The sequence below is a fragment of the Durio zibethinus genome, chromosome 16, assembly GCF_047325235.1.
Source record: "Durio zibethinus cultivar Kanyao isolate XHJ-2024 chromosome 16, ASM4732523v1, whole genome shotgun sequence".
NCBI classification, from domain to species: Eukaryota; Viridiplantae; Streptophyta; class Magnoliopsida; order Malvales; family Malvaceae; genus Durio; species Durio zibethinus.
Genome location: NC_143177.1, coordinates 22126130 through 22153798, shown reverse-complemented (window position 1 = coordinate 22153798; position 27669 = coordinate 22126130). Strand labels below are relative to the sequence as shown.

At 30.9% G+C, this 27669-nt stretch overlaps 3 protein-coding genes across 3 annotated transcripts; all 3 read left to right on the top strand.

The window, feature by feature from the left end:
• The first annotated feature begins 397 nt into the window (after positions 1–397).
• LOC111298677 (G-box-binding factor 1-like) lies at positions 398–5020 on the top strand. Its single transcript, XM_022893396.2, has 12 exons — positions 398–449; positions 1420–1530; positions 1644–1691; positions 1790–1843; positions 1937–2026; positions 2223–2398; positions 2521–2575; positions 3213–3264; positions 3399–3502; positions 3875–3952; positions 4420–4545; positions 4699–5020. Exons 2-12 carry the CDS (start codon positions 1429–1431, stop codon positions 4795–4797), a joined length of 984 nt encoding a protein of 327 aa, XP_022749131.2. The 5' UTR covers positions 398–449; positions 1420–1428; the 3' UTR covers positions 4798–5020.
• A 14873-nt stretch (positions 5021–19893) lies between these two features.
• LOC111298676 (putative polyol transporter 2) lies at positions 19894–21953 on the top strand. Its single transcript, XM_022893395.2, has 2 exons — positions 19894–20172; positions 20294–21953. Exons 1-2 carry the CDS (start codon positions 20007–20009, stop codon positions 21748–21750), a joined length of 1623 nt encoding a protein of 540 aa, XP_022749130.2. The 5' UTR covers positions 19894–20006; the 3' UTR covers positions 21751–21953.
• Positions 21954–25155: 3202 nt separating this feature from the next.
• On the top strand, positions 25156–27171 carry LOC111295634 (polyol transporter 5-like). The gene is made up of 3 exons (XM_022889198.2): positions 25156–25469; positions 25557–25903; positions 25991–27171. Exons 1-3 carry the CDS (start codon positions 25301–25303, stop codon positions 27041–27043), a joined length of 1569 nt encoding a protein of 522 aa, XP_022744933.1. The 5' UTR covers positions 25156–25300; the 3' UTR covers positions 27044–27171.
• The last annotated feature ends 498 nt before the right edge of the window (positions 27172–27669 follow it).

Here is a 27669-nt window from a genome sequence, read left to right as displayed (position 1 = left end):
ATACCCTTATCCAAGTAAAAATATTATTATATAAATTCTATTTTATATATTAACAATCAAATTAATAATTTTATAGCTTTTAAAATTTTTTATGCTTGTCTCCTTTATTTAAAAAAGTTGAATTTAAATTTTCATACTTTTAAATATAAAAAAATATATTTTTAATCTAACGATTTTGCATATGCAAAAATTATGATTAAAAGAAATTAAATTTATGCTTATTTTCATATTATTTATTTATTTAATAAAAGAAATTAAAGTAAGTCGTTGGTCAAGAGAAGGATTTGATCAAGACCGTAAGCGCATATGGAAGGGACGTTCTCAACCGTCGATAATTAACAATAGACTCTTTAAATATGAAAGACTAACACTCATCTTAACGTCCATGAAACATACCGTATTAGCACGATTACCAATCTGAAATTTGCCCTTTCGCGCCACCCGCTCAGGTGTTTGTCTTCCTTCTTCCTTCTCCTTCTCCGGCCCTTAAAGCTTATGGAAACTTAAAATCTAGGGTTTTCTTTATTGTTAAGCCTATGATTATTGTACCAATTCTTCTAATCCTGGAGTTTAATTGTCTTCACTCAGAAACTTTTTTTCTTGAAATTTGATTTTTTTCCTGATTTTCATTACGCTGCGTCTTTTTTTTTTTCAAAAAAAAAATCTTTTTGATTGATTTCTTTAAGTTTCCGTGAGGAAGAAGCAAACGTTTGTTGAAGTTTTGAATGCTTATGTTGTTTTCTACCAAAAGTTCAATCAAACAAAAAAAAAAAAGATTTTAGTTGAAGGAAGAAATTCATTTTTCCTTAAAGATTGAATTACAAATCTTTTAAACTAAACTGCAAATCTCAAATCTTCTTATATGGCTCAATGTGAGTATATATCTCTGTTTTGTGATTTTCGATTTTGTTTGGATTATTCTTTTTTATTTTATAATTTATGATCGATCAGAAAAAGATTTTTGAATTATTAATTAGAAGACTACATGTGAATTTCTCTATGCTGAGTTATGATAAAATAAATTTCAGACATTTTGCATGCAGAATTGATCCATCAGCGGAATAATGCAAAGTCTCAAAATCTATACTTTTTGCTGAGATGTGCAATGGTTCAAAATATAAAAATTTACTTATAAATTTTGTTCCTGATTTCCGGATACATCAACACATAAATTATCATGATTTTTTTTTTGGGGGGGTTTTTTTTGGTCTATCCAATGATGACATAATGGATAGGTAAAGGAGTCTTCTTTTTTATCTGTTTACTTTGACCCTTTTTCTTGTCTTAGTCATTTAATTTTGTAAAATAAATATGAAAGATGAGAATTTTTTTTATTTTTATTGACCCTTTTTGTAATAGTTTTCAAAAATTTAGATAGCTACTGAAATTGATTAAAAAAATTTTGGTTTGGTACTTCAGAGTGCTGAAATGGAGACAGAAGAAAGAGATTTAATTGCTAAGCCAAAGCCTTCAAAACAGATGGGTTCCAGCAGAGAAGTAAAGTCACTAGCTAAGTCTCATAAACACAAGGTTCTCCTTTGTCTGTGCTTTCTACATTTGCTCTGACCAAATAACAATGCCCTTTAGAGAGAGAAAAAAAAACTTAATGGTTTATTTTCCTGATAACATTTTCTGTATTGCAGGAAAGTTCAGCTGCACCGTTGCCACAGCATTTGTTAAATTCTATGCAGGTTAAAGACATTCTAAACTCATTGCTAATTATTTTTATAAAGCATTGTCTCAACTTTGAATAACTTAAGTGGGCTTTCGGTACTATTGCAATGAACAGATCCACTACACTCAAAATGGGTTTTCTTTGCCAAATTCTCAGCCGTATTGCTGGGTAAGTCAGGCGATTGTCTTAATACTAATGAGGTCCTTCACTGTTTCTTCTGAGAAAGTGTTTGATTTGCTTTTTTTGGATGCTTTTTTGCAGCCTCAGGTAATGCAATATAACCAAGCTCCACAACCATACCCTGGTTTTTATCATAAGAGGTCGCCACATACATATTCTATTCTTTGCGGGGTAAACCTTCATATTCAGTCTGTTATTCTTTCCCCCTTCTATTTCCTTTTTAACATGAATATTTTTTTTTTTTTAAATTTAGTTGACTCTGTATTTGTCCTTTGGAAAGTTTGAATTTGTTTGGCCTTCATGTACAAAGCAGTTTCTATGGTAACTCACCTACTTACTTGCATATTGGATAATGCAATATGTTCAGGATTCCACATTGCCAATTCCTGAAAAAGGAAAAGATGTTCCTAGCGAAAAGAGCCTGGATTTAATGAGACAGTTTAAAGGAAGCTCTGGAATTGTTGGACATTATGGTGATAGGTCAGGCAGAATTGAAATGGATGGTACAAGTTACAGAAATTATAACCATGATCCTTCAAGAAGGTATTATCATCACCATTTCTTTTCTAGTATATATCTATCACTTCTTTTTCCTTCCTTCCCCCTTTAGGTGGGTGGGTTAGGGAGGTGTGGTACCAAACTGTAATTGCAAAATTCTCTTTCAGGATTGCTGCTGGTGGTGATGAGGCCTCATCAGATGAAAGTAATGACACTAATCAAGTATGTGACCTCAACCTGTGTTATATCTTGCTACTTGCTAGTTCTAGTTAGTTGCACAAACAAAAATCCAATTCTCTAAAAAACCTGTGCAACTGGCTGATTATTATCAAACTCTGAAAATAGGTGCTATTAGATAATCCATTTTGCAAATTAAAGTTATTTAATTTTTATGGTTTAATATTGACAATCCATTTGGTTACACATTTTGGAGCCACTTAATAGAATATTTTAATTGAAAATTTGTAATACTTATGAAGTATATAGAATTTATTTAATATATTTTTAAGAAGCTATTTAATGTACTTTATAAAAAAAAAAATTTTAATTTTCTATTGTATGACTGCAATAACCCCACACATTAATTAAAAATTCTTCTATGCCATAATCTTTCAACTCTGATTAGATAGACAATCTCTATAAAATCATATTTATCTTTGCAAAAAGTTCAACAACAATCTATTCAATTTTCAATTTTTAATATCATACCAAAATAGTTTTTATATAGAAGTTTATTTCTTACAAAATTCATCACCCTTTTAGACTTTCAGTTAATCAAACAATACATGAGTCAAGCTTGCGAGACTTGTGAATTGGTGGGTGATTTTACTAATACGGTCAAAGCTTTCTCTTTCTTCAGGATCTTTCTTTGACGAAGAAGCAAAGATTGAACCAGACAAATGCAGATAATTGTAAGTTTTGATTTTTGAAACTCTTGGGGTTTAGCTCTCATCATCCTTCTCCAGCAGTTGCGATGGATGGTCGTACCTTTCAGTTTCTATTGCAAATCTATCTGTTTGTTTGTTGATAATTGTTGCACATCCAGATTCAATGGTGGAAGATTCTGCAGCAGACATGCTTGAGACTACCCCGAACTTGGGAATGATTTATAGTTCTGCTGAAGCTGTATCGACAACTACAAAGATTAGTGTATGCATCAGATACCCTGACTGGTGACTCTTTTAGCTAGCTGCAAGTTTTTGTTTCTTTCTAGTAACTGAAGCAAATTTTATTGAAAATAAATCATTTTTAATATACAGCTTGGAGCATCTGTACCCATTACATGTCTCTTCAGGAACATTCAGAGGATATAATTAATTAATCTCCCCCCAAATTATACCACCAATCAGAGTAGAATTGTCCAGTAGAATGTTCCATCCACTGAAACACAGCTCTGTTTTGAAATTTTGAAAATAGAACAGAGATTATTATTATTATATCTAGAACTGACATGTATGTCAGTATGTATCTGTTAGTATTGCATTTCATTATTTTTTTTTTCTGACTTTAATTTCTTGGCAGGATGATTCTGAACTTAGAAAGCAAAGGAGGAGGCAAATGAATCGGGAGTCAGCTAAAAGGTCAAGATTTCGCAAGCAGGTATCCATGTTTGTACGTATGCACTGCACACACATGAGTTTTAATGATTTCCATTTTAGACTTGCTTTTTCTTCTCGCATTTTACTTTGATGTTTCCTTTGTTTTAAACTTGATCTCCTTGCCTATCAACAGATCTTGCATTGCTTCAGAGGGCAAGCTCAATTTATGTACTATGATACTATTATAGGATTCCTTTTTTCATCAATATATGCCTTTGTTGGTTCTTTGGACAAAAGAATAAGTACATTATGGATTAAGAAATGGGCAGAGGCAACATTGGAGTACCACTACATAATTAGAGTGGATGTATTATAGAGTGTCTCATGCAGGATCTAATCTGGAAATGGTTGAATGATGTAATAAAAATATGAACAAACCGAGTGCTGATGAAAAGGTTTAGCATAGGTAGTAAGTTACAGTCCATTTCATGTGTTAATATTTGTCTCATGGATTTCTTGTTTTCCCAGCAAGAATGTGAAAAACTACAAGCAAGAATAGAGGCGCTGAAAGCTGATAACTCTGCCCTTTGCAAGGAACTTGGGAGTCTTTCAGAGGAATGCGGGAGAATTGACACGGAAAACAAACTCATCAAGGTTCACTACTTTACTGTCTAGACCTTTCTGCTTATTCTCATCTCCCCTTTTCTTTGTTGCCAAGAATGTTTATTGCACCTTTTATCCTTCGATCTAAAGTTTATTGATCTAATACATACAAATTATTGATTTGTGCTTATGGAAATGAAACAGGAGGAGCTAGTCCAGATGTACGGGCCAGGTATAGTCTATGACCTTAAAGATTCGTGGCCTGAACTTTTTGATCATGAATATGAACTGATGCAGAAATGACTGCAAGCAAAAGAAACTCAAACTTCTGACTGGCTTACTTATAGATGCTTCAAGTTCATTCTCTATTTTGAAGCAAGAAAGCAATCTCTAACTAGATTTTCCAGGGATTTTTTATGGATTTTAAATTTAACTGCTCAAATTACTTCAACATTGTTATAGTAAAGTAGTTATACAGTTATGCTTCCCCGACCAATGAAAGAACATAATTCATTTTTTTTCCCAATATTTGCTATTCAGTTTATCTTAGCCCTTAATCTCCTGCCAAGCAGCTCTAAAGCGTTTGGCAGGGAATAAACGGAAGGTACTGCTTTTTTGTTCGGGGTATGGTAATCATGCCTTTCTGAAGAATATGCTTTAACCATTCACTGGATGAAGCTTTTGCACCCACTGCTGACTTCTGATAAAAAATCCCATATCCGAATTGTGTAAGCATATCGAGCCCATCCCATTGTAGGTTCATCAAAGACATCATCATATCCATAAGCAGTTTTGTTATCATGGCCATCGTGTTAGGAATATGTGGGGTCCAGCCTCATTGTTTTAGCCAATCAAAAGTCTTAGGTCTTTTGACCTTTAACATAAAATAAAGCCCTAAACAATAAAAGAAAGGGTTGTGCTCTAGGCGTAAATTGGTGTGGCGTCGAAAACTGAGAGAAAAAGAAAGAAAAAAAAAGTTGGAAAAGATAAAAAGAAGATGGAGGAAGGAGAGTTAATTAAACAAATGTCGATATATAATTTGATTGATCTAAAATTTTATTAGTAAGTTTATGATTCAAAATTTTACATTTTAAATGATGAAAATCACGTTTAAAGCTCTTTAAAAATAAATTTAATGTGTATTTGTTGAATCACTTATTTGATAAGATTTCTTTAATTATCTTTTTAATTATTGATTAGTTTTAGTTTTAGTTAGAGAAGAACTTTATATATCTATTATTTGATAGTGGAGATTTTTTAGTAGTCTGTAGTTTTTTTTTTTTACACTGAAAGATTTTTTACGTAAATCTTTGTGTACTTTATTTTTTTTAGGCATTGTTGATTATAGATTATTATTTATTTTTAGGTTTATTATAATATATTACTTCTGTGTTGTTATGTTTGTTGCTTCGGGCCCAATAAGTGATATCAGAGTGAGAGTTATTTTAAAACATCTATACAAAAGTAACCTAGGATATAAGCAAATTCTATTTAAGATTATGAAGAGTTATATAAGTTTTATGATAAAATTGACAGTGTTAAATTATTCAATTTGGAAGCTTATGATGGAGGGTCATTTATACTGTAAAATTTTGTATGAATCAGTATTGGGTGACTTAGCTAAGCCAACAGATACAAAAGATAAAAACTAGAAAAAACTAGATAGAAAAATGTTGGCCACAATAAAAAAAATGAATTGATATTAACGTGTTCTATCATGTAGCGCAAAAGACAGATGCCCACACTATTTAAGAAAAATTGGTAGCATTATGTGAGAAGAAAATAGGCATGAATAAAGTTATGCTCATTAAAAAGCTTGTAACTTTATAGTATAAGGATGGACAATCAATATCAGAGCACTTAAGTGATTTTTAATATATATTTGAATAGATGACTACTATAGAGCTTAAGATAATGACGAAATGAAGGCATTATATCTTTTAGGTTCATTGTTAGACAGTTGGAATACTCTAGTTGTGACTGTTCTTAATTCAGCTCTTAATTATAAGATAATATTAGAGATAGTAAATGACAGTATGCTTAATAAAGAAGCAAGGCAAAAATATTTATACCCTAAAAGTCAAGCTATTGTCACAAAGAACAAATGTAAAAACATCGACAGAGGTCAAAACTCAAAAAGTCATAATAAGTCTAAATATAGATCCAATTCTAAAGATAAAGTAAAATGCTTCCATTGTGGTAAACCAGGTCATAAAAAGCGATACTGTAAAATCTTGAAGTAAGAGTAAAAAGATAAAAAAGATAAAAGTTTAGATAATGATAATGTTATAGCAGTGAATTTAGATAGTAATTCAGTTACTTTGATCTATACACATGGTAACTGTAATCATGTTAGTGATCCCAACATTGAATGGCTAGTTGACATAGGATCGGCATATCGTTGTGTTCTTAAGAGAAAGTTCTTTACAACCTATAAACAACAGACTTTGGTAGCACCAAAATGAAAAACAAGAGTGTGTTACAGATTATTGTGATCGGTGATATTGTTGTACAAACTAATACGGGTTATATGTTGACTTTAAGGGATATATGACACATTTTGAATATGAGAATCAACTTACTTGCTATTAATGTCTTTGATAAGGAAAGATATAAGAATCGGTAAAAGAATGGATAGTGAAAGCTTTTTAAAAGATCTATGGTAGTTGGAAGAAAAAAATTATATTGCACAATATACAAGACATAGATGCAATTAAACAACAACCAAATAAATACCATTAACGATGATGTTTCAGCAAATATGTAGCATAAAAGGTTGGCCTACATGAGCGAAAAGAAATTACAGGTTTTGGCAAGGCAATCTCTCATTTTTCTGATTAAAAGAAGTTTGATTCTTTTATGGTGAACCGTAGCTATAAAAGAACAGTAGTGGATCTTTATGTTTATGTCAAAAAAATTTTAATGGTAACTTTATTATTCTTTTATCATATGTTGATGATATATTGATTGTGAGACAAGATGTTGGTATGATTCATAAGTTGAAAAAACAATTATCTAAGTCTTTTGATATGAAGAATTTAGGTCCAGCAAATTAGATTCTTGATATGAATATTACTCGGGATAGGAGAATAAAAAAGCTATGGTTATCACAAAAAAATATGTTGAACAAGTGCGTAGTAGATTTAACATGCAGCATGCTAAATCAGTTAGCAGTCCATTCGTCAACTATTTTCATCTAAGTAAGAAATCTTATCATATAACTAAGTAAGTACAACTAGCTATATCTAGTATTCTTTATTCTTCTACAATCAGTTCGTTAATATATCTTATGGTTTACATATAGCCTGACGTTGTTTATGCAATTAGTGTAATGAACAGATTTCTTTTTAATCCAAAAAGGTTCACTTGAAAGCAGTGAAATGGATTTTTAAATATTTTAGGAGCACCTCAAAAATGTGCTTGAGTTATAGAATTTCACAATCAATTTTATAAGAGTTTACTAATGTTGACATGGCAAGTAATCTTGATAGTAGAAAATTTACTTCAGGATATTTATTCACTTTTGTATGAGGAGTTATGTCTTGACAGTCTAAGTTGTAGAAGTATGTTGCCTTATCAACTACAGAGGTGAAGTATATTGCAGCAATCGAAGCAAGTGAAAAAATGCTTTGGATGAAATATTTTTTTCTTAATTTGGGTTAAATTAGAAAGACTACATAGTGTTTTGTAATAGTCAGAGTGCTTTAGATTTAAGTAAGAATGTCATATACCATGCTAGAACAAAGTACATTGATGTTAGATATCACTAGCTATGTTCGGTGATTGAGGAATAGTAAATACAATTGAAAAAAGTTCATGCTAATGAGAATGTAATAGATAGTTGACTAAGATACTTTTTAGGAAAAAGCTTGAGCTCTATAGTAACTTAGCTGAAATAAGTTCTTTGGCCAAGGTAAATTCGAAATAAAACTGCTATGGTGATGAATCTCTTTCAAATGGAATTAGAGGGAGAGATTGTTAAGAATATGTAAGGTCGAGCCCTACTGTTTTAGATAATCAAAAGCTATAGACCTTTTGACTTTTAACCTAAAATAAAGCCTTAAACAATAAAATAAAAGGGCTATGTTTTAAGCTTAAATTGGTGTGACACTGAAAATTGAGAGAAAAAGAAAGAAAAGAAAAGCCGAAAAAGATATAAAGAAAAAGGAAAAGAAAGAGTTAGTTGAACAAAAATTGATCCATGGTCCAACTGAACTAAAATTTTATTAGCAGGTTTATGATTAAAGTTTTACATTCTAAATGGTGAAGATCGAGTTTGAAACTCTCTAGAAACAAATCCTAGGTGTATTTGTTGAGTCACCTATTTGGTGAGATTTTTCTAATTATTTCTTTAGTTATTAATTAGCTCTAGTTTTAGTTTGAGAAAAACTTTGTATATCCTTATATTGAAGAATCATCGCACCTAAGCTCTGTCTAGATGTTGAGGAGTTAAGATGGTCTTATTATATTTACATACATTTATTTGTTATTGTTTGCACTTATTTGTATTTATTTATCTTTAATTTTTACTTGATATTTGATAATACCATTATTTACTTTTTCGCACAAAATGTTTTTAATTTACTTACTTTTAAAATTGTGATATTTTAAAATAAAACAAAAATAACATTTCAAAGAAAATAATTCTCGGTATTTTGCATAGATGTTGAAGAGTTACTGACAATCATTTTTTACAATGAGTGTTATTTTTATTTTAAGGAATACTGTATTAAATCTTAAGTGAAAAAGTTATTTTAAATTCTGTCTAGATGTTGAAGAATTTTAAGATAATTCTTTAACTTAAATATTTTTTCAATATTTCTAAATAAAAAATTTTAGCAATTTTTTTTTCTAAAAAAGAAATTATTATTAAATTTCAAATCAAAACCATTTCATCCAATACCAAAAATAACGCATAATTAATTGATACCAATTTATAAGCGTTGTGGAGGTTCTAATTCTTCTCCATACGTAATCGACTCCCGAACTTAAAATATATTTTCGTAGATCGAAAATTTGTTATTTAATAAACTTTAAACTTGTTTTTATAGTTTATTTAAAAGATAAACTTTTGGGTAGTCAATCACATCCTAAAAAAGATTAATGGTAACTCTTCTGTTTTTTTCGATTTTAAAATTCTTTACGTCTGACGATTCCAAAATCGTTATAACAACTTTGTATATCCATTATTTGATAGTAGAGATTTTTTTAATATTTCGTAATTTTTTCTTTTAAATTGAAAAATTTTTCACATAAATCTTAATATATTTTATTTTTTCTTATATTATTAATTATTGATTATTATCTATTACTATTATTTTATTATTATATATTATTTTTATGTTATTGTATTTGTGCTCTAAGCCCAACATATCGATCATGGAATCCACATCCGAATCCCCGCAAAAATTATCAACATCTGAAAGGAGAACACTGTATCCCACCTGCAAAAACTCTCTCAAGATACGAAATTTCAATCCTGAAACAGCATGGTTTGTCCCTGTCCTCCCAATGGATTCAATTCCCTCATGGTCGTCTCTTTTAATGCTTGTGAACCAAACCTCTAATGAGTCCTTCACATTCCAATTTGCAAGTGCCCCTATAAGCTCTCTTTCAACCGCAACATTTTCCAGAAAATTTTCCAATCTGGGGTTCACGGATCCATCAAATGTTCCAGCTCCCTTTCCAGAATTTTTAGCACTATAATATGCTCCACTCGTTTTGATTTGTTAGTATATCGTTTTGATTTGACAAAACACCGTAAGACGTCAAAAGAAGCCCAACTAAAGTGGCTTATCAGATCATCAATTTTCCTTTACAAAACACACGCTCCATCGATCATACCAAGTATTTACTACAATAGCATGATTAAGATGACAATAGGCATCATAAATTAAGAACTAAAGATTTTCAATGGGAAAGGGCTGGCCTTACTTTAGGTAGCTTTGCAGATGTCCAATGCTCCAAAACGACCAAATTGTCTAATAATAATAATAATAAAAGATTAGTTTCGAAGAAATGGTGTTGGATATTGGCGTAATCTGATGGTTATGAAAGAACATCTTTTGATGTAAATAAAATTATCAGATATTCACATTAAAAATGTCACAAATTCAGGATCATCAGATTGGATTATTACAAATGTCTGTTGGGTTGGTAACCCCTTTTCGCGCAACCCAATTATTGTCCACGAAAATATATCCAAAACCCGAGTAGGTGACAGATTGGGCTCAAATTCCTAAATTTGGATTGCTAACCCTCATTCAAATTGGGCATAAGATATCCCATTAGGCTAACAAAATGGGGTTTTACTAAGATTTTATTCTCATTGGGCCTTAAATATAAACCATAGAAGCGAAATCTAATGTAAAAAGACCCAACTAAAATTAAAATTCAACAAAGTACCATAGGCTATTGGTGTGGCATCTCAATTTTTTTTTTTAATATAGGAAGCGGAGATAAAAGAAGAAATTATAAGTATTGAAATTTAAATTTTAAATTTATTATATGTCACATTTTAAAAATAATTATATGTTTAAATTCAAATATATTTTTAATGCAAAGAGTATGACCCCAATATAATGATAACTAGGAAAATGCAAGGCACTTGACCTGACACCAATATATTTTGACTTGTCGATAACGTAGATGAAATTACTTATCATTATTATCCGACAACGAAATCAAAGACTAATCGGTCTGCAAGTAAATGCATGTTACTCTATTCTAAAGAAACTCCCAAGTTTGACATGTGAACTATGATTAATGTGGAAATTGATTGTCTTTTACAGTTCTGCTTGAAAATTTTAAAAATTTTATCGATGTATAGAAAATGATCCATATATAACATGCACTAAGAAAAGAAAAAAAAAAAAAAGATTACAACACGTTTGACCACTCCTTTACTTTCCTCAGAAGACAGCCTTTGAATACTGAAGATAAGATGATATATATTATTGTTTGCACATAATCCGATTAGCATGTATCTCGGATTCAGGCACAAGGATTTGCTGGTCAAATTGTGTTATATATATTAGTAACTTTTTGATCAGTGGTAGCAAAAGAAAAATCTACAATACTTATCCAATCGTCCTCCCTCCCGCCCGCCTTTTAAAGCAAAAAGTTGGCAACCCCTTTTCTTGATGCATTGAAGGAAAAAAAAGTTTGAGGTATGATTGATTTAGGAAAAGTCTTTGGTGTCTCGATAATGTTAGATCAGCAGAATCACCCACTTTGAAAATTGATCCAACATTGAGGCTATCAAATTTTCCTAAAAAAATGTATATGGTGTTATCGCTTTCAGTCTCAGGGACAAAAATATTGAGAGAGAGAGTGAGAGTGAATTATTTGTCTGTGTTACTTTCTGATATGATTGATGAACCACATATTTTTGTTGATGAAAACAAATGAAATGGACATAAATAAAATTGACAAGATATACGGATGGACCAACAAGAGGAAATGGACCTAAAAATGTTGTCTAAACTTGTTCAACTTGATAAATCAACGGGCATGATTTCTCTATCGTTAAGTGAAAAAATCACATGAATCTTACCTTCAATAATTCGATTAATGTTTGAAAATGGTTCATCTATGTTGACTACTGACATGCATCTGTCCTTCGTAATTCCATGTTAAATTAGAGCTCGAGTTCTTACTTATCTCTAACGCTGAAATTTTAATTCGGCTCATGGATTGCCAAGTTCATGTTAAATTGCAATGACGAATATTCAATGGAGAAAGAGAGATAAGATTGACCGAAAAATATATCTTCACCCTTTGTTTAGCCAAACCATGGCCAACCAACCCAAATTTCAACCCCAATTGCAGCCAAGTGCGCCACGCATGGGAAGACTAATTGACTAATTAATTAAACACTTGCATTTGGAGAGATCCACCACTTCAATGATTTGCTGCAAAAGACAAGAACGTGGTTATAAAGTTCGAGACATTGGAAGTCAAATTCTAAATCACATGTATATCTCGGAGATTGGAGAGGGCCTGGCACTGACAGGTCCCCTTTAAAGCTGGAGAGAGTCCAAATTCAATTGCTAACTGCAAAGAAAAAAAAAATACATGAATAAATAAATAAAAGAATGGCAATGGGCTGCTACAATGTCCATTGTGAGTTTGGAACTTAGTTGAGCAGAGAAATATATGTCAAAACAAAGGGAAAAAAATAATTAATGGAGGAGGATCAATGCAAGGTTAGAAAATTACATGCCATCAATTTCCATGAAATGTCCTATTGAAATTTTGAGTTTTATTGAAGGAAAATGAGTTATGATTCATTACTTAGCTTTTGTGAGGGAGGCAATTTATTATTACAAAGAAGTATGTATGATAACTAGATGAAACATGTGGAACATCAAAAAATAATTGTTTGTGGTATATAATGCAACAGAAAAGTATCCTTACCTTTTCCTATAACAACAAAGGGAATATGTTAATATGTTGAGTGTTTCAAAGTTAAACAATGACCAATGAGACCTCGGTTTAGTGATAAGAAGAAGGTTTTAAAATTTTTAGATCTTAAGTTTAAGTTTTATTGTGTGTGGATTTGATTGTTTAGTTAAATTATAATTTATTAATCAATTATTTAAGAAATAATTGATTATTCAATGATATAATAGTTGATTATATGAATATAATTTTTTATTATAAGCGTAATTTTAAAAAAAATTAAATAATGTTTTCAGCTTTAAAAAAAAAAAAGTTAAACAGTGTGTTGAATGTTTACTTGGGGTGGAATTGAAGTTAATTTGAGAAGGAATTTCAAAATGGGATAAAGAAACAAAAATAGTTTGAGTTCGTTTAATTATAAAAAATATTTATTAAGAATTATATGAATATATTTATAAATTAATTTTTCTTAATAAATGCTTTTATTTTAAAAAAAAACTGACAGGTTACCTGATTTTGTCTGGGTTGATGAAAGACAAGTTTCAGCTTTCAGAAAGCATGTGGGCTGCATTCTTTGTCAAATGTGGATTAAAATTTACGATGATTACAAGTGTTCAAGTTTTGTGTGGTCAATTTGCCTGCTCACTTGAAACAGACAATAGGAAAATGTCTGAAAAAATATTGTTGCTTTCATGTCCTTCTCTTGTAGTTGTAAGCAAAAGTATGCTGTCCTTACCAAGGCAATTTTAATTAACAAACCCACTTATATGTATTAACAAACCCAATTTTGTATGTTTCACTCCTTCACTTGAATTAACTAAGGGCAAAATGAAAGTAATTGGGTTATTGGTTATACAAATTCATAATGATCATTTGATTCAAGTAATAAATATATATAATAGAATTCGAATTTTGAATAAAAAATATTCATAATATTAAAAAAAAAAAAAGGCTAACGAAATGAATTAAATTAATAAAAATCAAATATTTTATTTATAAAATTTAAATTTGATTTTCGTTACTTTTGCAATTTTTTTATAAGCAATCTATAAATTTAGATTGAAATTTACAATATAACTAATCCTAAAATAAAATAATTTATTTTCTAAATTTTTATGTACCATAAAAATTTTCATACTCGCACATCTGTCAGAACATTAATTCAACGGTGGACCTAATTACTGAAAAAATCAAACCTTTTATCTTTAAAGAAATTTCAAACTTTGTCCTGTTTATTAGTTGCAAACTACTATCTAATAAAGATTTAAGGCACCAGAGAATAGGGTTGATAGGGAAATAGGCAAAGTCGGCAATGCACCAAAAGGAAGTTAGAAAAAAATTAGTGCCAACTCTTTTTTATTTTCATATTCGTCTAACGGTCTAACAATAATTTTTATTAGGTTTGTTATTATAAATTAATGTAGAGATCATAAGACATATTAAGTGGAATATTAGGTTTTTTGATAAATTTTTTCCTTTTCCTGTTCTTCACATTTTATCTAATTATATTTTAAAAATAAAATAAAATTAGAGCATATGTTTATGATTTTCTAAAAGCAAAATAAAAAAAATTGGTTTTTCTAACTTGGTGAAACATTTAATTTTTTATTATAAAATTGAAAATAGTAATTAAGCGCCAATGCACCGATATATATTTTGGAGCATATAACTAGAGCCCACCCCCACCCAACCAAGAATAAAAAAGGAAGCCACTTTGCCATATCCTTCCATTAGGGTTTCAAAATCAATTAGACAATAATACTCCTAAAAGAAATACCCAATAATAATCATATTTTAATCTATAAGTATTAATTAAAAACAATTTATTATATATTAAAAAAAATCAATTACCCAGCATATGCAAACCGGAAGAAATACCCAATGATTCTCATTTTTTAATCTAGAAAAACAATTTTATATTAAACAAATGAAGGAAAAGAAACTAATTTGGAAAATATGCTTTGAAGATCTGTGAATCCCAAACTTGAATCCAATGTATCTGAATAAATATTTATATATATAAAAGATCATAAAGAAACGTCAGCAGAATCTCTCGAAGATAGTTTTCGAAGTCAAACAAAGTTAATTAAACGGCACTTTCTATTTTAGTTTTTCTAATCCGTTTGTCCTTATCGTGAAGTTATCGAGCATTCAATATAAAAAACAATCATGCAAACGATGATAATTTAAAGAATAGTAATCCATTAATTTTTAGATTATTTAATATATTATTTGAATTAATATTTAAAAGTTATGAATTTAGATGTATAATATATTTTTAATTAAATAAGAAGTAAAATAAAAAATTTTAAAATAGATTAAATTTTTTTTAAAATTATAGTATTCCAAAATATTTAACTTTTGCTTGCAAATTTGTCAATTTAGCCACTTCACACTTTTATCTCTTTGTAATCAGATTGTGATTTTAAGTAAATATGATAATTTATATATTTATATTGTATTTGAATTTAATTGAATAAATATAAGATATAAAATTTATTTCGATATATATTTTTTTAATTTTTTAAAATTATTTTTATATCTTATTTAAAGTTATTATATCTAATTTCATATAAGTCAAAGAAACCAACAATGTTCAAGTAATTCTACGTGCACGACTATTATGCTTTGAAGAGTTACATCCCCCAGTCAAATTGTGCACTCCAAATAGTCAAATTTTAATTCGTCATCAAAGTTTGTTTACTATATATCTCGTGTAACTTTTACATACAAAATGAAAAAAATTTATACTATTATATGGGAATAGACGTTTTGCATAATAAATCGTAAAGATAATTAAGTTTGAGATGACATGCTAGAATTTAAATATTATATTATTAAATTTTTTTTTATCAATTTAAGTTTTTACCACAATCGGTCACTTTACGTAACATTAAAAAAAAAAAAAAGTGCTCTATTTTTCTGAAGGACAAAACTTGGTTTTCATAATTTTGGTATCTATCTTGAAGTTATTGGCATAGAAAACATTAGCTAATAAGCAATTGAAGTCTATAGGAGATGTCTTGAAATAATTTACACTCAATCTGGTCAATTTTTATGACTTAGAAGAGTCAAATTATAAATACAAAATTTCTTACAACATTGATGTGTATCTTATCAGTATTGAATTGCTAACAACACCAATTTTGATACGTGGCTGCAATTCTTTATCTTATTTAATTGATTTTATTTTTTTATAAAAGAGATCATAATTTAAAATTTTAATTATAAAAAATTATTTTAATATTATTTTATAAATGATTGTTAAATACTTTTGTGGTGAAAAAAATTTTTTTAGTAAAAACTTAAAGTTTTTTTTTTAATATTTAAATATTAAAATTAATAAAAAAGTTATATTTGATTAAAACTTAAATAAGATAGCATGTGATTAACTTGATATCAATTTTGAGCATTATAAAATATTAACATTTTCCCTACATGAAACTAAATCCTAAATAGTAAACTATTTTTCATTTTTTCAGAATATGGGACTTAATTAAATTAATTTATATAATTATTTTTAAAAAAATAGTTTAAATTTTAAATTTTAATGCAAATAATCTCTTTTTCCATCTTTAACTTAGATCTCTTTTGTAGAAAAAAAAATTTGCTTCTTCTGACTAATCTATATATATATATATATATATATATATATATATATATATATTCCTTCATTCACGTGGAAGAAATAAGAAAGTTATATGTGTAAACTTGTAAATGTACTGTAGTTGCGAAATATTTCTAGTACTCTTAATTTGTTTTGGATTTTTAAATAGAATGAAGAAAATTTGAAATAAAATACTAAACAATTATTTAAGAAAAGGGGTGCGATTTGCAGCAAGGCTGTCTCTCAAGATCAATATCAATATAAAAAGCGAAGTGGGTTCTTCCCAAATTTGATAGATTAGGCTGTCTTTGTTGACTTAAGAAATTAGGAGATGTTGTTGAGGGTCACAATTGGACAAGTAGCTGGAAATCATTCGAACAATTAGCTGCCGATGCCTTGTGTTTTTCTTCCTTCGTTGACTTGCGTTACTTAAAAAAATAAAATAACTATCGTTGAAAATAATTCAATCTTTTTTTTTTTTTCAATTAAAGAATAGTTTTGCGTAGGTTATAGGTTATGTCGATCAAATGAATTAGAAAAAATATAATTTTCCTCGTACAAATTTAAAATTCTATATTTTTAACTAAATTCTTGTAATTCATATATGATAGAAATTATATTATGTATATTCGTTCAAAACAGACAAGAATATGATTGTTATCTTTCAAACAAGTATAATTTTTTTTCTTAAATTTGTAATTATTATGGCTCAAATTATTTGGACAATTTCTCATTTAATTAATTTGCAATATATGTTATACATATACTTTCCTTTTGTTGGAATAACCAAAATTGTTGTTTAATTCTGCCTTTTGTCACATCTAGATGTCTTCTTGCCTAGAAACATATCTGTTCTAGGATGGTAACATTTATTTTGGTACCACCTTTATGACTTTTTGCATTTTGGATTTTAGTTTAGTAATAATTAACATGTGATGATATGGCTGCTAAGAGCTTAATATTATGTTTTAAAAAAGAAAATAATAATTTTGTGGACCTTTTCATCAAGATATCAAGTGGTTCTAATATAAAGGATATATATATTAATTAAGATTTTATGATGATAATTATTTTTTTTAAAGGGATAATATCATTAATGTCTCATAAAATATAATAAAATATTTAATATAATATTTGAATTTTACAAAATTTTAATGTGATATTCTCTCGTAATGTGATTATATTCAAATGATAATATATGACGAACAAATAATTTTTTAAATATTATGTTAATTAATAAATTTATAATTTTTATATCACATTAAATATTTTTAAAATTTATATATCACATTAAACATTTCAATATAATTTAGAGATTATCTATGATATTAATTAAAAAAAACTGCCAAATTTGATTCCAATACCTAAACTAAAATTTCTCAATCATTCGAAGCTACTTGGCACTAGGAAAGGGTGTGAAATGAAAAAAAAAACAAAAACTTTATTTTTTTTCTTTGGTTGGTAGGAAGAAAATAAGAAGAATAAATGAAAATGAGCGAATTTGTATTTTTTTTCTTTCTCTCTAAATCCAGTTATTCCCCAAAACATTCATTTAACTTAGATTAACAATTTGATTTTTAATCTGTTTCTTTGTCTTTAGTTTCCATCTTTGTACCAACCACAATTTGTACACTTTTCCAAAGATCAAATAATAAAAGTATAAAAAAATAATTAAAAAATCATGCCAATAAGAGTGCAGCACATGTTTAATTAATTTATTAGTAAAGTTTTTTTTTTTTTTTGCCAGTAATTTGTTTAGATAGTTAATCTATTTAAATGAACAGATCATCCAGTAATAAATATTGTTTATTATGCTACCAAACAACTTCTCCCTGGGTGACCAATATGTTATTAAGACGAATATGTCCGGTTTTATGGGATGAAAGCAACTGAATTTGGCTGATGTTAAAAAAAAAATAAAAAAAAAAACCTCAAACTCGTAGGTTGTTTTAATGCATGTAAGTATTTGCAAGAGCGATAACTAAGTTATATTATTAAGCATGATTGATTTGATTTTAATTTTTCTAAAATCAATCACGAGTAAAAGACAATTATGTGAAATGTATGTATTAAATAGGAATACGTAATTTTTTTTATTAATAAAAGAGGTCGTTTGGAAATTAAAAAAAAAATGTTGTAAGTGTTAAAATTTAAAATTTAAATAATTATATATGTTATTTTTTAAAAATAATTATATAAATTAATTAAATTAAATTTCGTATTAAAATATAAATATTTTTTTTTTCAATTAAATATGCATGCCAATTGCGTGGTTAACCCATGAAGCTTAAAAAAAGTCAAAGATATGTAATATTTGTTTTCAAGATGTATAAAGATATGCTATCTTATGCTGTAATTTTAAATTATGTATGCTTATCTATGCAATAAATCTTATATTAGGTGAATTAGTAACATTACCATTTGGTCAAACCTATTAGGATTGTTTTACATGTAAATTGGAGACACTGCTTACACGAAAGCTGAATTTTCAACTACAAAAAATTAAATTTTCTTCTAAAATACTCATTGTTAACAGTAATTATTGTTCTGTCTTATACCTAACTCATAATTAAACTTTGAAATTCTAGTCCAGGAAATGCTAGCGAAGGCCTTTGAAATTCTTGATGAGAACATTTTAAAATTGTAAATTTTCGATTTTTTTATTTAAAAATATTATAATTTAAATTTTAATTAAAATTAAAATTTTAATATTTTATTAAGGCACACCAGTGTTGACAATTACCCAATTTTTTTTACTGACTTCTTTTGACCCCAAATGTCATTTTGTAATGATAGCTGCCTCATCGTCCATGTTTTACTCTTACCATCCATGGTAGCTAAACGCGATAAAGTAGGCTACATAAGTAATAAGATCGATCCCTCACACATTTTTTTATATAAAATAAGTTACAGTTGAAAATAAAAAAAAATAAAGAGATTAAAATTTAAAATTATTAAATATTGTATTTAAAAAAAGTAATTACATATTGGATTTAATCCATCACAAAATTTTTGTTGGGACACCCATAAAAAAAAAAACTACAAAACACTGTTTCTTGTCTTTTGGCTCCAAATTGATCTAAAAGGGAACTTGATTATTTGCCAAAATGAGGACATCAACCACATTAGTAACTGTCCGTTCAACTTCATTCAGCTTTTTCGTCAATATATAATTTTGGGAAAATAAAACACAGTTGTGATACAGATCATCCACCAGTGACCAGACTTATTATAATCCAGGTAGCTCGCACATGATTTTACTACTTCTACTGCAATATCGATGGGGAAATTATGAAAATGGAAGAAAAAAAAAGTGGGAAGAGTGTTCGTAGAGTATGGTCCACATTGATGTAACACTTTGGTCTATTTAAGCAAACTCTGCATCTCAACAATGGCTCTGCACAGCAAACTTGGGAGATTCATGGTTGCTTGAATCTCTGATATTTCCACAGAAACTCTACCATACGATAAAGTCTCTCTTCCATTTTTCTTTCTGATAAAGATGGCTGGGTTGGCAACACAGAACGGTGCTATTTCAACTCAAACAGTAGCTGTAGTAGACAACAAAACTCTTGCAGATTTTGAGCCTTCAAAAAAACCTAAAAGAAACAAGTTCGCTTTTGCTTGTGCCATACTTGCTTCCTTAACTTCTATCTTACTTGGTTATGGTAAGTAATTATTTGCTTTCATTTAAGTATGAACTAGAAAGCAGTAGCATCTTTCTTTTTTTTCATAAAAAAGCTTGGATGATTTTTTTTTTTTAATTTTTTGTTCTTTTGCTTGAAATAGATATTGGAGTAATGAGTGGAGCGATTATCTTCATACAAGACGACCTCAAAATCAGTGACGTTCAAGCTGAAATCCTTGTCGGTATCCTCAACGTGTACTGTCTCATCGGTTCGTTTGCAGCTGGTCGAACCTCCGACTGGATCGGCCGCCGTTACACCATCGTGTTTGCCAGTGCCATTTTCTTTGTGGGGGCTCTTCTCATGGGCTTCGCCACAAACTACGCTTTCCTCATGGTTGGTCGTTTCGTTGCTGGAATCGGCGTCGGCTATGCCCTCATGATTGCTCCTGTCTACACCAGTGAAGTCTCACCCGCTTCCTCTCGCGGTTTCCTCACCTCATTCCCCGAGGTTTTCATTAATAGTGGTATATTATTCGGATACATTTCGAACTATGCATTTTCGAAGTTGCCAACTTACTTAGGGTGGCGGCTAATGCTAGGCATCGGAGCAATCCCATCGGTTTTCATGGCCATCGGGGTTCTAGTGATGCCCGAGTCGCCGCGTTGGCTGGTTATGCAAGGCCGACTCGGTGAAGCCAAGAGAGTTCTCGACAAAACTTCAGATACCAAAGAAGAAGCTCAACTTCGACTCAGTGAGATCAAAGAAGCAGCTGAAATCCCCCAAGATTGCACCGACGACATCGTTCAGGTCCAAAAGCAAACCCACGGCGAAGGCGTGTGGAAAGAATTACTTTTATACCCCACACCTGCTGTTAGGCACGTGTTGATTTGCGGCATTGGGATTCATTTCTTCCAGCAAGCGTCCGGTATAGACGCTGTCGTTTTGTACAGTCCAAGGATTTTTGAAAAAGCCGGGATCACGTCATCAAACGATAAGTTACTAGCCACCATGGCCGTCGGATTTGTCAAGACAATCTTCATCTTGGTGGCCACGTTTTTACTAGATAGAATCGGACGGCGTCCGTTGCTCCTCAGCAGCGTAGGAGGCATGGTTGCGTCATTGGCCTTACTCGGACTTTCATTGACGATCATCGATCATTCGGACGAGAAACTAACATGGGCCATAGCAATATGCATCACTATGGTTTTGGCTTACGTGGCATTGTTCTCCATAGGGATGGGGCCCATCACGTGGGTGTACAGCTCGGAGATCTTCCCGTTGAGGCTACGCGCGCAGGGAACGAGTATGGGGGTGGCGGTTAACAGGGTGACCAGCGGGGTAATCTCGATGACCTTTCTTTCCTTGTACAAGGCGATTTCCATTGGCGGGGCCTTTTTCTTGTTCTCCGGGATTGCGACGGCGGCGTTTATCTTTTTCTACACGTTATTTCCGGAGACTCAAGGGAAAAAACTCGAGGAAATGGAAGGGCTTTTTGGTAAATTGGTGGGTTGGAGGGAAGAGGCTAAGAAGATGAAGTCGAAAGAAGTTAACGGTAATGGAACATGTAACGGTCAGATTCAGTTAGGAAATACTACCGCTAACGGCCGCCAGAACTAGATTAAAGAAGGGCAGTTTAGTAAATACATATGGGGTTGGCAAGCCTAGCCATGAACTGAAGAAGAAGAGTAGGATTTTTTTTTTTTTTTTTTCAAAAGAAAAATGAAGGCTGAGGTTTAACCATTTAGTGGAAAATAAGAAGAAAATTGTAAGAGGGTGAGAAAGAAAAGCTTATATGCAATGCAAAAACAAAAACTTTACCATCTCTGTTAATGTTTTTTTTCCCTTAAAAATAGTTTTGCTTTTTCCCTTAAAATTGTTAAAAAATTTTAGATCAAGTTTCTTAAATAAAATTTATGAAACTTGTTATTAAAAATGATTAAATAAAAATAAAAATTAAATCAATAAATTATTTTATATAAATTAAAGGTATAAAATTTAAAAAAATTTTAGTATATTTTTTAGATTGGTATTTTCGATAAAAATTTTGATATAATTTTTATCCTTAAATAAATATCGATCAAATTTATATTACAAATGATTTTTTTATTTTATTTTTACATATCATAAATTTTCTTATTAAATTTTATCAATATTTCAAATTAAATTTTTTATTAAAATTTGTATTGAATTATTTTAAATTAAAAATTTTATGAATTTTACCCAATGAACCTTATAAATTTTGGGGTTTGTTAATAAGCAATACATTTGAATTTCAAGTATTGATAATAATTTTATTATAATTGTTAATTATATATCTTTATAATTTACTGATGTACAAAAGTTAACCCAAGGAAGGTGAGACCAATTGCACGCACATAACATATATCGGAGGAAGCTCCAATAATTGGGAGGTAAAAGTAGACTTACAAATTACTAGTTTGGTTACATTTTGATGGATGGTGTTTAGCATTTGGGTGGGTGAGAGGTCATTTTCTGTTGATATATATATATATATATATATATATATATATATATAATTTTTCTCCTTCAAGAGAAATTGGGTTATGTTGTTTTGGCAATCGCTTAGGCTATGTGGTCCGCTTTGATAGTAATTGGTAACTCGGGTGATTGAGTCGAAGACATCATATTTTTCTTGGACAAAACTTATAAGTTACTTCTTAATAACTTTTTTAATTAAAATTTTAATAAAAAATTTAAATTGATATATTGTTACAGTTCATCGTAAAGATTAATAATATATAAAAATATTAAAAATATTATTTATAATTTAAATTTGTTCGATATTTATTTAATGATAAAAATTTTATTAATATTTTTACTAAAAATGTGTATATACAGAAAGATATAAAATTTTTTCAAAATTTACGCACTTAATGTATGTAGCTACATTTTTTAATTTTTATTTCATTGTTTCTAATAAAAAACTTTATAAATTTTACCTAAAATACTTCATTTAAGTCTTTTGCATTTTCCTTCTAAACTAGATTCTTCAATATTGCTTTTTCTTCTGGGTTTCCCCAAAGACTAATGATTAATCTCATAACCATCACAAGTATAATTGTCAAGGGTTGAAACTCAAGCTTAAACTTGCACGGTTCTTGAACTTTGAGATGTACAGTAGCTTAAGAAGAAAGAAAAACTCTCCATTCAAATCTAAATATTGTTTGATAAGTAATATATTATACTTGTGGAGGTAAACTACCTTAATCACATGACTAATTAGCAACCATTTTAAAACAGTTTGAAGAAAGGGAAAGATCATAATTGATCAGACCAGAATAAACCTAAGCAATTAAGATACTAGGATCATGAGACATGCAAGAGATGCGATGGACGATTAATGAACCTGCTGGAACCAAGTGAGCAAGCATGTGGTATTTGTGTCCCAAGAAACAGGAGAAACAGAAGATGAATGTGGGGTCTAAATAGATGTTTTGATTGATTAGCACTTGAGGGGAGGGAATCTGATTCTGACTAAAATGGATCTTCCGGCGATGTTAATGGCTATGGTTTTTACTTGGCTTTTGTTTGTTATGTTTCAAATTTCATTTTGAATTGGGAAAAATCATGATTTCGACCACGATGGGTGGCATTATGAAATGCATCAAATTGCATTCTCTAAACTGTCTTGAGGTTGGAAAAATGACCTTCCACCTCTTTATTGGCTTCAACATTCTCACTATCAGGTTAAAAGAGCAATGACACTAACACAATGATATACTGAAAGTAAATCAATACCATCATTTATAATATCAAAATCCAGATCGAGAAACAATTAATCTATCCAGATAACCCATGGGTCAAGAGTTGCAATAAATCCAACAGTTTGTTGGCGGGAGTAAGCTAGTAACTCACAAAGGTAAGATTTTATATATATATATATATATATATATATATATATATAAAACGTTGACAAAAGCAAAACCCCGGTGCCGGTCTATTAATTGAATCACATCTAAGGGTTCAACTTGAAATGTCCACTCTCAAAAACTCAAACTCCATATTTCCACCAGGAGATGTTTCCCAAGATGAAACCAAAATCAATATCCAGTGTTTGGTTTAAGATTCATCTTGACATAGATTGCGAATAGTGAACTATGATGGGTTTATTTGGGTGGCACGACCTGTCCCTTATTTTGGGTGCCTTAATAGAATTTTTACAATTGGGCTAAATCATCTTTTAACATATGAAAATCCTAGAATAAAATAAATAAAAGATGATAGTTCTAGGCGCGGCCCATTGTGGACCATCAAAAAGCTTCATAGAGTGTGAGAAAGGCCCGTACGATCAGTAATCCCCGGGAATCTTGAGGGCACGCATGTATGTTTTTGAGGTCCATTGAAGAAGGGCGGGTGAACATACATTAAGTGCTTTCTGGGTAATTTACACAGGAGGTCACTCAATTTTCACCAAATTCTGGGTAATTTCTGCCTGAAACTTTCTCTTGGTGAAAGGCAAATGAATTTGACAACAGGAGGGTCGATTCATGTTAAATGTTGCTTATAATTCATTCATATACTATGATTAAATATTTTGTCTTTTGGTCTCAAATGCAATAGATATCCATTCTTCATACAACCAATGAGTTTTTATATAAGTGGCCTTGGAGTTTACTTCAAAATAAGATCTTGAGTTCTATCCTCAAACATATCCCAAAAGTTAAAAAAAAAATGTTCATACAATTTTTTAACAGTGGACATAATGGTAGAATTTGTGTTCTGAGCAATAAATTTATATACTTTCTGCTAATATGGGATATTTTTACATTTTTCAGAAGTTATTTTGTTTGGTTTTCATCTATCCCATTCCTATTTATTTTCTAAGTAAATAATTAGGAGTTAAAAATGCATTTTCCACAAGCACAATAATCTTGGGAAAACACAGCTGTACCCAACGGGCCACATAACAAAGACAGCTCGTACATGATTTCATCGCATGGCTGGTGCATAATGGATCTCTTCTCGGAGGGTATAGTTGACGTGACCTTTGTTTTGTTTTGTAGTATAGTAGTAGTTGTACAAGTAATCAATTTGGAAGCAAACTTGAGAGATTCATGGCTGCAGCTTGAATCTGTAACACTTCTACCATACAACAAGTCTCACTTCCTCTCTCTCTCTTTTCAATCAAGCTAGCTAGGGAGCAAAGATGGCTCGTTTGGGAGCAGAAAACGGTGCCGTTTCAAGTCAACCTGCAGTTGTAGTTAACGACAACAAAACTCTTGCAGGTTTTGAGCTTACAATGAAAGCTAAGAAGAACAAGTTTGCTTTTGCTTGCGCCATACTTGCTTCCTTAACTTCCATCTTACTTGGTTATGGTAAGTTTGGGTAACTTTTTAGTGATCATTTTAGTGTTTTTTAAGTCATTTTTGGTCTAAATATTGTTTTTTGGTTGCATGAAATAGACATAGGAGTGATGAGTGGAGCTATAATCTTCATAAAAAAGGACCTCAAAATCAATGACGTTGAAGTTGAAATCCTTGTCGGTATACTCAACTTGTATTGTCTAGTTGGTTTATGCGTAGCCGGTAGAACCTCTGACTGGATCGGCCGCCGTTACACCATCGTGTTGGCCAATGCTATTTTCTTTGTGGGATCTCTCCTAATGGGCTTCTCCACCAACTACACTTTCCTTATGTTCAGTCGTTTCGTCGCTGGTGTCGGCGTCGGCTTTGCAGCCATGATTGCTCCTCTTTACACTGCTGAACTCTCCCCTGCTTCCTCCCGTGGTTTTCTCACCTCATTTCCCGAGGTAATTTAACCCCCCCCCCCAAAAAAAAAATTACTTTTCTAATTAAAATAAATAAAGCTAATAAGATTTTTTAAAAATTTTTTGCAGGTGTCTATTAATCTTGGGATATTATTGGGGTATGTTTCGAACTATGCATTTTCGAAGCTACCAACGAACATAGGATGGCGGCTGATGCTTGGCGTTGGAGCCATCCCATCCGTTTTCTTGGCTGTTGGGGTTCTAGCAATGCCTGAGTCGCCGCGTTGGCTGGTCATGCAAGGTCGACTCGGTGAAGCCAGGAGAGTGCTTGATAAAACCCTTGACAGCAAAGAGGAAGCTCAGCTTAGACTCAGTGACATCAAAGAAGCAGCTGGAATACCCCAAGATTGCACCGACGACATCTTTCAGTTGGAAAAGCAAACCCACGGAGAAGGTGTGTGGAGAGAATTACTTTTACACCCCACATCCGCCGTTAGGCACGTCTTGATTTGCGCCGTCGGGGTTCATTTCTTCCAGCAATCGTCTGGAATAGACGCTGTTGTTTTGTACAGTCCAAGGATTTTCGAAAAAGCCGGGATCACATCATCAAACGACAAGCTACTCGCGACAGTAGCCGTCGGGTTTACCAAGACAATCTTCATCTTGGTGGCCACGTTTTTACTCGATAGAATCGGACGGCGGGTTTTGCTCCTGAGCAGCGTGGGAGGCATGGTGGCGTCGTTGGCTATACTCGGGTTTTCCTTAACGATCATCGATCATTCGGAGGTGAAACTAGCGTGGGCCGTCGGTTTGTGCATTGCAATGGTTTTGGCTTTCGTGGCGTTTTTCTCGATTGGGATGGGGCCCGTAACGATTGTTTACACGTCGGAGATCTTCCCGTTGAAGCTACGCGCGCAGGGGATGGGTATGGGAGTGGCGGTGAACAGGGTGACGAGTGGGGTCATCTCCATGACTTTTATTTCGTTGTACAAAGCGATCACCATCGGTGGGGCCTTTTTCTTATTCGCCGGGATCGCAGCGACTGGATGGGTGTTTTTCTACGTGTTTCTGCCGGAGACGCGGGGGAAAACGCTGGAAGAAATGGAATGGCTTTTTGGTAAATTGGTAGGTTGGAGAAAGGAGGCGGAGAAGATGAAGAAAGTTAAGGTTAATGGAATCTGATTCCGTTAGGAAAAATAGTATTACTTCCACTTGCCGCCAACGCCAAGGTTAGATAACCAAGGGTAGTTTAGTAAATATATTATTTACCATGCAATGCAAGGAAATTAAAAGAATAGGTTAAATTTTTATTTTTCCTGGTCTTGCAAGAAAAATTGGGGAATGACTCGTGACGCTAAAAGTGTAAGACGGTGAGAATGATCAACTTTTAAAATATAAATGGTTCATAAAATTATCTATAAAAATGATATTGAACAAATTTTCTGTTTAAATTTCAACACATAATTTTTTTTATTTTTAAATTTTGATTTTTTTAAATAAATAAACTTTTATGCAATGAAAAAAGAAAAATTTTACGATGTCTTTAATGACTTTAATGATTGATAAAAAATTGTCTTCTATTTTTTTTCCTTAAATTAATTTAGTTTGTTATATATAGTGTTGAATACAGCCTAACTTGATTTTTTTTATTGTTATTATTATTATTATTGAAAAATTTGAAGAAGCTCCAGTAATTGTGGAGGTAAAAGTAGAGGTTGCAAATTGCTTCGTTGGTTGTATTCGATATGGATGATTGTCCAATTTGTCCCTTGGTTGTGTTTTATGATTTGGTTCATAATAATCTTCCT